We start from the raw sequence: 13,480 nt of genomic DNA on the forward strand, positions 1-13,480 counted from the left end.
ATAAACCAGAAATATGCAGGAATTCTTATGATTCAAAAAATTTCTAGCTAAACCATCGTATTGAGCTTCAGGTCATCACTTTTATTTGGTACTACATACACATACAAACAATGCAACATGTCTTGATACACCACAGGAAAAGACCCCATGAAGGAACTGTAAGTGTTGTGTGCAACCTTTAAAATGTGCATAAGGATCTGCAACTTTTAAACAACAAAATAGATGCCACATTATTCAGCATCAATACATTATACATCTCTCCTTTTATCTATCTGAATTAGTATTGATAGCTATGAAATACAATAAGATATGAAACGCTATTAAAAGTAGATTTTAAAAAAAATGATATGACATAGTGATACTAATGCAAAACTGCTGAAAATGATACAATTTGTTTGTATTTGCTAGAAGAAGCAGTTAAGAAATATCTACTTCTAAATACTGCCAAATTGGGGTAGAGCACGCTAAGAAAAAGTCTGTTCCTGTTTTGATGGCTATTTTGATGTTGGCATAGTCTTGTGGTCGCAGAGAATCGTGTCGAAACGGAGTGTGTGGACGCGACTGGTCTCACATCAATAGGAAATCAATTAAACTGACAAGGAACGAGAAAGGAAACGGTTTGCCCTTGTTGCCAGTGTAATTATCACAAATTTACGATGTGGTTTTGATAGCAGACATGACTGGATTACGACTTTGGGGCTTTGGGACATGCTACACTGAATTCGACAAATTGATGGACGTCTACATCATGAGCCTGGAGTGAGTCCAGCAAATGTGTTAAGAGAAGTCAAGTGGCACAACCAGTTCAGAGCATATCAATTTTGTGCTCGCTTTATTTGTTCTTGCCAATTTGGTCTTCGCCAGTGAAACATTTTGACAATTAATGTACATCAGATGAAATGAAACCAAATAAAGCAATCAAAGATCCCAAGCATCATCAATTTTCCTCTCTCACTAAAACCAAAGAATGTGAACAGGAATGATACACATTATTGTTAAACAAAAATGCATTTAACCATTAAGAAAGTCCAAAACTCATCTAGTAATTTCTACTATACCTCTAAGACCTACTTTATCATCCTACGAGAGGACATATAGGCAGAGAGGAAAAAGATTATGAATACTACTGTCATTTGTAAGACCTTCTGCTATAAGGTATTTTGTATTTTAACAAAACTCTTAAGTGGTATACTGTATAGATTCTTTCTGCTACGACAAATTTTCACATTCAAAGCCACCTCTTAAAGTTTCTGAGAAATCGCTACAGGGGTATCAGGTACTAATATTACTCAAAAAAGAAAGAAAGACTGAATGAAAACAGTCCAAGAATAGAAACGATGTCGAAAAGTGGAGACACACAAACATACAGATGGCTAGCGGTAGTATAAAAGCAATAAACTTGCCAGCCCCATGCCCTCTCATTCGCCTTTAAATATGGGGGAAAAAAGACACCAAAAAAAAAAGTTAAAATGAAAAAAATGCAACACTTTAATCACAGGTTGAAAGTAAGGAGAGAAATTTGGTAATGACCTCCTTCCCCAATATCCTCAGGTGAGTTTGGATTTTAACGAGATTGTTTGCTCAGCCAGTTGGTGAGCTCACTCGACCCAGACCACCGCCACAAACCCCCCCCCCCCTCTTCCCCCTTCCCTTGACATCCCCGCAACACCTTAGAGATTTCAAAGCTCCTGTAAGTAATTTCCAAGAAATCCTGCAAAATTTGTGCAGTGGCTTTTCAATTGTCTAAAAGTTGATAGTCCGGATTTTTTTTTATCCCTCTGAGGCCAAAATTTATGACTCCACTGCAAGTGATTAAATGAATACGTATTTCATGGGATAAATAAATCATCATTATGAATGGAGATTGTATAACCCTGCAGCATCAGACTGGTATGTTATTGTCATGGATTCAATTTCATTACTCAATGTGCAATCAGGAAAAAAATAATCATACATGTACTTAAAAGTTTCGTATAAGTTTTTTGAACTATTCATAGTGTTTTTGGGTGAGTGAAATCACAAGAATTAAAGGCACAAGGTCCCGGTGGTTTAGTCAAATGCGTACGCGGGCACAAGGCGCAAGTTTCCTATAGAGACCTACGCTATCGACTCCTCGTTAGCTCCTACGCTGTGACCCATTTCCCCGAGTCCGGAGAAGTCCGATCCACACGTAGTCAGTGGTTCAATCACAGTTCGGCTCATGATTCGGCTGACTGGGATGACAGCTTTAGCAAACTTCTTTTGTGATGTCATAATAAGAAGCACATATTGTATGCACGCACCCTGGCATTGACTACAGACTGCGTGATGCGCAGAGAAGACAACGAAGGCAACGTTACCTACCAACACCTACGCGCTTTACTCATGATGACAGCTCAACTTCGGCAATCTTCGTATCAATGCTAACGGTGATCGGCAGTATCATCAACAGTGCCCTCTACACTACTGGCACTACGTGCCTTTAAAGTTGATGAATTTCTTAAGTTATGTCATTAAGTTATGTTAGACTGTAAATTTGTTCACTGCATGGGTTAAAAGAAAGATGAAAAACAAATTGTGCAATTCTCACCTCAAACTATGACTACAGTTTGATATTGGCAAGTCACTAGCTGGTTTCTGAATGGTTAGAACTCTCATGTGACATGGACAAGACCACTGAAGACGTCACAATGACCTCACAAAATGAAAATGCACTTACAAACCTTGTATGTGCATGTATTAAGATTTAGTCATGAATGTACTTAGCGATTACATCATTGGCTGGCTTGATTCTGCCTACTTTCTACAACGTGTTACTTTGTGGTTTCAGTGGGTCAGAGAAAGAGTCTGGCAAGTACCTAATCACTGACAGGAAATGAGGTTAATAAGGGAAGTTATAAAGAAGCTGCTACAGGGAAGGGGAAAGGTCAGCCTCCTTTCACACTGAAAATTTAAACAACAACAAAAAGAAAAAAAGAAAAAGAAAGGAAAAAAGCGCCATTACAGGCCTGCGACATTAAATCTTGCACCAGAGCATATAAATCAATATTTACAGGCAGATTCTGTGGGACTCTGTGAAAGAGAGATATCGTTAATCCTTTGAAATGTCAAGCGATAATTTCCTTACTCTTCCCATTGCATTGACTGAGGCATCTGTTCAATCAGCAAAGATGGTTTTGATGATATTACAGTAACTATGCTCAAGTGTCTTAGAACGAATTGCAGAGAACAAGTATGTGCAAGCTAATGACTCTTCTATGGTATAAGATTGCGCATCACAATGCTCACGGCATTATATATACAATGTATCATCAAAGAGATTATTTTATTAAAACGGCACAATCTGGTCATGCTAAATGCATGTTGTAGTGCATTCAATAAACTCAAAAGTTCTTTAAACTCATATGAAATCCTTTAAATCAGCAAAACATATTTATATGTCTATATGGTATTGTTTGTATCTACAACGTACATACTGGTCATGCTGAATCTGGTAAATATATCAAGCCAGGAGAATACTGCAGGGGCCACAAGGAAATTAACAGAAAAGTACAATTTGTAACCAATTCGTTGATATTTCATAAAATTCACTTTATTGTTCTAGAACAAACATGTGGGTCCTGTATATCATCTCAAATGCCAAGCTGACAGAGATACAGTGCATTCCAAATTTTTAAAGTCCCCTCAAATTGCTGCACTCAATAGGAATCATGAAAACTGAATGCAAAGACGTTCCATTGTCGAAACAGGACTAGAATCCTACTTTGTAGCCACATCCCAAGTTACTAGTATGATGGGGGATTGGGTTTCCGCACACTTAAGTTTGTACGTTCGCGCGTGAAAACTTACCTATTTTACATAGAATGTGCACCCTTCTTTACCTCAAAGACTTGATATAGACTCCTCATATACTAGACAACATACTCGGCGTGAGAATTCCTGGGTGCGTCATTTTCATTACAGATGCACTTACAATATGCGTCTGGTCCCACGACCTGTCCGGTCACACAACGCTTGGTCATACTCTACAATGTATTCTGTACTTCTAGGACATCATGGTGCAATTAGAACCCATTTTGAATTCAAAAGAAAAACTTGTACCATTGAGAAAGAGCTACACTCTACCCTCTGGGAAATATACAACATCTTTGTAGCTGGAACCCTACCATTCATATTCACTGAAGTATCAAGATTTTTACGGTTACCATGGCTTCACCAAGACAGACGAGGCAAGGTAATCAGTATACATGTAGCCATAGCCATATTTCATCACGCGGGAAGCTGGGAAAGAATGCAAAATCTTGTTGATTTCAGAGTCAATCCAATAACAGAGTCCAGAACTTAAAATCCTCATATCAGGATGATTTTATGCTCTTGGGAACAATATCTTTCAAACATAGATGACGAATGCGTGTGCGTGTGTATGTGTGTGTGTGTGTCCTTGGAGAACAGCGTTTGGGAAGGAAGAATTTTGAAACAGAACCTGAATAAATAGGAGGGGGAAAACTGGGGCATTTAGACTTGAAAAAGAGAAGCGAATCGGAAACGTGATAAAGAGAGTGAAGAAGGATGTCAAGGGTAGAGGAGGGAAAGAGCGGAGGATCCGTTACGATGAGATCACGGCAGGATGCGAGGACGATCATGGTTCAGCGGTCGGCAAACAGCGAGCGACGACTTTGCCTCGCCATCCCTTGTCATCGATCTCCATCTTCCTCCTTTAAAGCCCCGAGTACGTTCTTGGGATATTGCCAGATTTTGCGAAAAGAAACCCAACATATAGATCAAACAACTTAGTTTTCTCTTAAAAAGAAGACATCATACATTGTATGTGTATTGTTTGAAACATGTGCAGTTAAGACCTTTTGACAATTAGCTTCAGTCAAGTCCATAGATTGGACAGTGATTTTTTTTTTTAATACTAGGATTACTATGATTGTTAAATACTATCATGTTGACTGAAATTATTTTCATTATCATTGCTGTAGTTGATATCACTATTATTGTTATGATTATGATTATCATTTATTATTATTATAATCACTATGATTATAATGCATCTTTGGATTAACTTTCAAGTGTAATACCAGGTCCAATCCATAAACCTGCAGAATTTTACGTAGGAGGGGATTTCATTTATCTACAAATGCTTTAAATACAGTGATAAACACTTAGATCGAGTTGCCGGATAAAACGCTCTCAAGTTAAAAGAGTCTATCAAACTATAATTTATTGATTGTATAGAGTACTTAAAAAGTTGAACGAGTACTTCCATGTCCTCCAGCAGTTTAAGGAGCTCAGCCACAATTATGACATTATCATTATTATGATCAAATGTGTATAATTGCATAACCATCATTAATCATATTAATTATTATTAGAATTATTATCATTATTAATATTAATACTAATATCATTATCATTATTATCATCATTGTCATCATCATCACTATTATTGTTATTAATGTAATTATCATGATCATCTCCATCATTATCATCATTAATGATTAGAATGAATCCAATCAAATGATGGCAAAATTTATTTACAATCAGTGACTCAAATATTTATGAGATAAGCCACCAATTTGCAACAGGGCAAGTCCAAGATAAGGTCCCCTCAGAAGGCAAAATTTCATCTTTGCTCAATATTGACATGTTTGGTATCATTTTGAAGCTTATGAGTTGAAGTTTTGATTTCCATGGACGAAAACATTATATTACGTAAATTTATGCAAATTTCAAGGGCTTCATTTGCATAAATGTGAAACACAGCGTTACGTATGGGACATTTATAAAAATTCATATTAATTCAAAGGAAAGCAAATGATATTTGATTAATATGTGGACATAAGAAGTTCATCAAATAGTTTAACTTGGTATGAAAATTTAGGGATTATGCAAATGATTATGCAAATTAGCTCGTGTCCTATCATGAGATGTCCCATACGTAACAAATTGAGGTCATTTTTTTAGGTTTATTCTGAAATTGCCAAGGTTATATTAATGCCCTTTTGGAAAGTTCTAATTTATTGTTTAGAGAAATTAAATACCATAGAAAAAAGAAAAAACAGTAAAAGGAATATTTTTTATTAGGCATTGAAATAATGTTATGTATGGGACAAATGCGTTACGTATGGGACATCCTCATACATAATGCATGTGAATGCATGTAGCTAGCTGGGAAGGTCTCTCAGTACACAAATGGTCAATCATCCTGAAGAAAGCATCCCAACATTGTAGCTACTTTTTGAGTTATAGACACTTTAAACAATAAATGTACTTGACTGAACAATTTTCAGAAAGGGGGAGGGGAAAATGGCAAAATACACAATGAAAAATCAGCATTAAAGGGATGGTATAGTTTTTTGTAGAAATGGGGATTCAGTTTTCAACATTTAATGAGATGATTGGAAACCAATTATATGAATTACTAAAGATCATACAATCCTAAGACTAGAGGAATTCAAAGTTTAGTGATTGAGATCCAATTTGAAATGGTTGTGATATAAATATTAAAAAAAAATATATAAAGTAAAATGATTTTTTTTTTATTGCAAGTGATACACAAATTGTCCTTATTCAGGTTTCAATAATAGCCACGACAAAATTCATGGGTATACATACTGAGGTGTGACTCGAATCAATGACCTGACTGCTAGACAGACATCATATATCTACTCGATCACTAGGGTTTCACGCAGCAGGTATTGCTTATTTATAAAAATTAATATTTCTTGTGTCAAGTTGTTTTTTATTGAAACAAAATGGCAAACTGCCCTTCATCAATGGAAGTAAACACTTTAAACTATTCAATTTTTCAGTAGTAACTATCCTGATAAAAATAGGGCATACATACTCAGGTTAGTCATAAAAATATAGAATATGATTAAATATGATTATGATGGTAAGTATATGGGGAATATTGTTCCCTTGTCTATCTGGATCAGTATTTGAGTAGTTTTAACTGATTCCATTTCAATAATTATGCAAAAATTTGTTTATGGGTATTTTGCAAAATTATTTTGCAAAATACCCATAAACATGTCTCTCCACACACTAAACGAATGGGGGACAAAGGGCATGCATACTCAGGTTGGTCATAAAGATATAAAAATATGATTGAATATGATTAGGATGGTGAATATTTGGGGAATATTGTTTCCTTGACAATCTGGATCAGTATTTGAGTAGTTTCAACTGATTTTACTTCAATAATTATGCAAAATACCCATAAACATGGTTCTTCACACACTAAATGAATGGGGGACAAACTGTCCCATACGCAACTGTCCCATACGTAACATGTCATGTCTGTCTTTAATTAGAACCTGTAATTAGAGCTTTTTACCTAATGACACGAAACTTACCTGTGATAATCTTGAGTGTTGTGACTTTCATCACAGTGAGTTACAAGTTGTAGAATGAAATACTTTCAGAGAGTTTTGAGGTTGAAAAAAATGTTCAAAAAAACAAAATTTTTCTGGTCCCATACGTAACGGCACATATTTTCTCTTCTAGAATATAATTGTGAAGGTCATTTTTCTCCATTTTTTGCATGATTATACTTCTCCTAGATATCAATCACCATGATAAAGTTTAATATGATCAAAGGCCATTAACACTATTTTTCAGGTCATAAAAGTCTCTGAATGTCCCATACGTAACGTGCGTGTTATCTTGGACTTGCCCAACAGAAGAATTTGAAATGCACAGTTCCTCCACTAAAGCAGTTGGGAACACAATCTTTGTTTCACTGTTGGGGAGTGTGCCATTTCAAGAGCACACAGGTATCATTTCTACAATGGCTCACAGCTCATATCTCTAGGCAAGCCCTAGGTCAGGTTCCTCCCCCATCCTGACACCCCCCCCCCCCCCCCACACACACACATACACACGTACAACCATGCCATGTCAGTCATGGCCCGCTTGTCACCAAGGCCAAGTCATCAGAGTCGTGTGTCACAGTGACAGCTTGATGACAGGACAGCGGTCAAATACCAATCTGCCGAATGATCGACCCTCTTTCCGGAAAATGAAAAAGAGGGGGAAAATTCCATTCATCCTACCCCCCTCCCACATCTTTACCCTACCCCATCAATCCCAAATCTAGCTGTGGAGGAGTCATGTATGCCTGTAAAATTTAAATCAGGGAGGTGAGACGGTAGAAATCAAATCTCGGCAGGTTGTCCACTGGGTCCTATTGAACAATATCCGGTCCGGTCCTGTCACTCTGCCATGTCCACTTTCTAGACTGACAAGCATTATTGGTAAATACCTGCTGCATTACTTCACATCCCCTCCTACTGTTAATTTCACTACTACCTTAATTTCTCCTACCTTTCACCCCCCCCCCCCCACCCACTCCAGCCTGACTCCATGATTATGTGTGCTTCTCTTAAAAGATTCAGTTTGGAGTTCTTTCACTTCTACAGCGTGGTGCTCTTGCTCCATGAAATGTCTCACAATAAAAAAATATGACAACACGTAACATGATAAGAAAAAAAAAGCAAAAAACTTACCCTCTTTTTTTTCACTTCTTTTTTTCTTTACTTACATGTATTTATTGTCAACAATTTCAATTGATTACTTCCTCATACAACTGTATCATGTACAAATCATTACCATTTCTGTAATTACAGTTTCTTCAGGAACTGTCGTGAACCAAATCTGTGACGTTCAAGATGTTGGGTATATCAAAACAAATTGTGTATGGTCTTTAACTGTGCAAGGGAAAAAGATTTTCATTCAGTAAAAGAATAGACACTTTGTCTCGCTGAATACAGTGCTCACTTCATCTTTCACCTCATACAAACTGATCACACTCTTTAAATTCACTATTCGTATGTCATTGTACTGTGTACCGTTTGAGAGTTGTTTCATTAAAAAGAAAGACCTAAACAGGAATAATTGCAGAAGGTATTGCTTGTGCATTAAAGGGTTGTGCCATCAAACTGAGCAGCCTCAGCAGACATGGCCATTTGACATGATCTTTTAAACTTTCCTACATGTTTTCTGTCTCTGGCACTTATCAACTGTAAACAAGATGACCTGGTGGGGCTGCCTACCCCCCCCCCCCCCCAGCTACTTATGTATGTTGGCCCAATTCTCACTTCTATATGTACCTTCACACCTGCTCCCGTATACACCCCCCACCCCCCACCCCCACCCCCCCACCCAACTCCATCTCCCATCTTTCACTACAATTGGGCCAGCCTGGGGAACATCATAATATTGCCTACACATGACTGTAATTTTAAGCAGCTCTAATTAGGATCCTGTCAACAAAAGAGCTCTTCTTCTTCTTTCTTTCTTGATTTTTATTTGTACAATGTAACTCCCCATGCTTGTCCCAAGACTTTTTTTTTTTTGGGGGGGGGGGGAACTGTTCCATTGAGAAACATATTTAACACAGAGCCTGTTGTAGTCTATGCATAATGTATGCATTCTTTGAAATTAAGAAGAAATATCAGTGTGAGCACAATGTAAAATACATGTACAAGTATGAGAAAACAGACCTTAACTAAATGATATGCCTACAGGGAACATGACAGCTGGAAAGAGATGGACAGTGTACTACAGTCAGCTGCTGTTTGGATATACATTGTATTAATTTCAAATCACATTTCAACTCCTAGCTGCACTTAGAAGTGTCATACAATGAAAATAGCACACTGAACCAGGGGGGTTGAGATTGAACATACAATGTACCAAGTTTTATTGCCATATATGCCTCCTCTAATTTAGATGAGACTTTTATAAACATTGTGTGTATGGACCTGCATGCTAGCTATCATGTGTGTTTAAGAAGCTATTAAACAAATTGTGCCCTATAATATTATCAAGCAAGTTCTAAAATTCATAACACATTGTAAGCAGATGTCATAGACAGGACCCTGCATTAGTACTAAAGAGAGTTTCCTATTATGACAAAATGCATATGAGTCCATTCTGGTGTATCTGTTTAAACTTTGGAGAAGAGGTATTAAAGCTGTAATACCAACTACAGTGCAGGAGTGAGTACCCGGTACTGACTTTGCGCTATAAGGTTGCATCTCCAAAACTAGCACTTGCCAGTCATCACCTGCAAAGAGTGACTGTCTGACTCCAGGCTACGTCCACTGACAGGCAAAACTGATGGAGCGCAACGGAGTTAGCAACGAACGCGATATCAGCGAATTACACGCTTTGTGGACCACAGATTTAACTGGTGACAGCTCATGACTGTGACGAGATTCTTTTTTTACCCATTAACTACAGTAACACGAGACAAGTTCATGATCCTTTTTTTTTTTGGGGGGGGGGGGTGGCCTGTTTGATTGGTTTGATGTACTTGTAACTTTACAACTGGACCTTGTCGTACCAAATGAAATCTTACATTCACTCTGCTCTGCCTGAAGTGGGATCATGCTTACAGTGGCATACTCTCCGAATGTGAGCTGTAACTCATACTACGGTGTTCATTTAAATTAATGTAAAAGTTGAAATTTCGCAGTATGGAAATGTTCGTGCATTTCGCGCAACCAGAAACCAGCACGTAAATAAAAGCAAGCAAATATTTTTGCATGTTATAAGTTCCAGTAGTTCATGTCTTGATTCTGTGGAATCAAAAAACATGCGAAACTCATCTTATCCAGCCCAGCATGAAGAATTACTCACATAAAAATATCCACTTAACATTTTGAATTGATCATGTTTTCACATAACATTGTTGCTTTTTGTTTCTTTGGTCACATTTGAAATACTAATTTTATTTTGATAATTCTGTGCTTTAGATGGATATTGTTATCCAGTTTAAGTAAGCAGTTCCAGACATTTGCATGTATCATATATGATGTTAGACAAGTTTATCAAAGTAATACCTGAAACTTTGTAAAACTCTTTAGGTCTGTATACACTACATGTGACACACTTCCACGAAATATTTATAAAAAAAAAAAAAAAAAAACTGCTCTAGATGTCAAATATTGAAAACAAAACAAAATAGAATTACACGAAGAGGAAGACTTGTTTCGAACACTGATGCACCTCAGGCGGCGTCATATTGAACCGAAAGTTGTCAGGTGCCCCCGTGCGGGAAGATCGACATTTAATTCACACTACATGTATTTCTCTCACTTTCCAGCCACTTCCTGCGGGGGTGAAAATGTTGTTGACACCGTCCCTCTGGAGACGAAGACACAGGCAAGCTAGAGAAGGCATGTCTCCTCTGGTTCTTGTTTATTAAGACTTTACTGGTCTGCCACCTGCATTTATCTGATGCAGACATGCTGAGGTAGGCAGTAGACTTTGGAGAGTCGGTTTGATACTCCTGTAACACTTTCAGCTCTTATTATGATTTATGGTTATCTTTCCCTATGTCTCATTCATTCAGAGCCCCCTACGCAGGAAAATAAGAAAAGCGTGATATACTGTACTTCAAAAAACATCACAGTTATATTCTGGCTTCATTGTCAGCATGATTTGTACTTCAAAACAACATGCAAGAACGACACCCTCTACAATGCAAGCAGAGAGAGCTAGAAAAATGATTAAATTTTACTTGAAATGAAATGTGTGTGATGGAATTATGACCTATAGGCAGTTGCTACTCATTGAGGAGGCTCTCCCTGAAAAATTTAACACAAAACTTGGCAGAGTTTGTGTGCATTTGTACTCACAGGCAAACTGGAGCCTTGCGGGCGTCGTCGACCTCGAATCCCGAACCTGACCAAGGCTGTCGATGGCGCTTGCAGTGCAGCTGTAGTTGCCCTGGTCTTCGCCCTGCGTGGTTGAAAGGTACAGGGTCCCGTTTGGGAACAGGGAAAAGCGCCCTCCCAGCTGGACTGTGGTGCCATTCTGTTGCCACGATGTCACCACCATCCCCAGGTTCATGTCGTCGTACGAGGCGCAGTGAAACATGGCCGGCTGCCCCATTACGACCACTGTGTCCTGGGGTGTTTCTGTGAACACTAGAAGACAAAGACGAGAATAGTGCTGCCTGAATACTGCTGATTGCACTACATGTAGATGACATAACCTCATACCAATATTTTCTCCCCTTATTGGCATTGGAGGTCTATCACAACTATCACAATCTATTGAATTTGACTTCACACTGCTATTATCACCATATAAAGATTTTTTTTTTCAGTCCTTCCACAGCCTAGTCAATAAGCCTACATGGAAGGAATCCTGATGAATCAAAATGAAGAAGTCATGAGACTTATAAATGACCAAATAGGAACAAAGCTTTTCCTGTCTAAAAAGTGAGCTGTGCACACAGGAGTTTGTTAAATTAACTTTAGTAAATGTAAAGAAAACTATCAGTACACTAAAAATGCCTGAAATAAGAAAGCTAATCTCCCACAAACTGAAGGCTTTATAGAATTGTGTCATCATTCAATGTACAATGTACCTATTGGTATAATGCAAATGTCACATTACATTGCAAAAATAAAGTATACATTTGTGGTTCTCATGGATTGCTTGTTACAGTCAGCAGCATGTAGAAGTTTTCTTTACCTTTGATAAATAATGATCCTTCACAAATTTCAATGCCTAACATACCTGCATGAATCTGCCTTTATTTAAGAATTCATACCTCTCCCCGATAGCTGAATGTCTTAATTGTTTACAGTATCAGTCCCACCTCCCTGGTATGACAGCTTGTTACAGCTTTCATTTCATGTTCAACATAACTGTTGAAAGTTCTGTGACAGGAAGGGGCTAATTCACTTTATCACTTTTAAAAGAATTACATGTAGCATGACAGCATGAAGTAGAGCACACATTGTTTTTGTAAAGCTTTGTCAATACAGTCACAGATGGCCTGTTAGTGAGCAATTAATCACTATTATTCCCTTAGAATGCTGGATGTACTTATTACACACACAAACACAGCTACTGGACACAAATAAGTGCATAGCAGTATGTTTTGTATCAATAAAAACGTTTGAGCAATATTTGATCCCGAAGATATTTGACAAGAACTACATGCACAGACCCTAGAGTCAGATAATATTCAATCAAAGGTGGGCAAATGGGCAAGTATCGTTGATACTGCATTTGTTCAAAATTTGACAGTTTGGCCGACTGTTGTGTTGCTCAAATAGAAACAGTGCACCTTACATGACTGGGTGTCCCAGATTTCAAGGCGCCTTGATCCCTAAGGCACTTCTCCCGTTTCCCACCCCCCCCTTCCCTCTTCCCAGGGCCATTACACATTAATCCATCACTTCCTCTTGGTAGACATTACACTGGAGACAGCTAAATTATCCCCAGTTAACAGCTTAAATAGGGTGGATCAGTGTAAGGGATTAACTCACTCCTTCCCTGCCTATGGCACTATAGCACTCTTAGCAGTCATGTACTGATCAATATTACTTTACACCATATCCAGGACAGGCAGTTTTAATCCTTAATCCGCCAGTAAATCTTCCACCACAACATTTGATACAGTATGTAATGCTATGTGTTCAGGTTGCATGGTTATTGAACTTTTCATAATTATTTATATGTTTGATGG

The 13,480-nt window shown here is 37.9% G+C and overlaps 1 protein-coding gene across 1 annotated transcript in view; it reads right to left on the reverse strand.

Annotated features, from left to right (window-relative positions):
* Positions 1-13,480, reverse strand: part of LOC139742804 (contactin-2-like) — a 116,596-nt gene that overhangs the window by 83,449 nt on the left and 19,667 nt on the right. The window contains exon 3 of the mRNA XM_071653321.1: positions 11,634-11,924. Coding sequence (XP_071509422.1) covers positions 11,634-11,924 — 291 coding nt within the window. The remainder of the gene's footprint in view (positions 1-11,633; positions 11,925-13,480) is intronic.

Source organism: Diadema antillarum, unplaced genomic scaffold (genome assembly GCF_040938485.1).
Source record: "Diadema antillarum isolate AM-2024a unplaced genomic scaffold, OU_Dant_1.0 scf00000033, whole genome shotgun sequence".
NCBI classification, from domain to species: Eukaryota; Metazoa; Echinodermata; class Echinoidea; order Diadematoida; family Diadematidae; genus Diadema; species Diadema antillarum.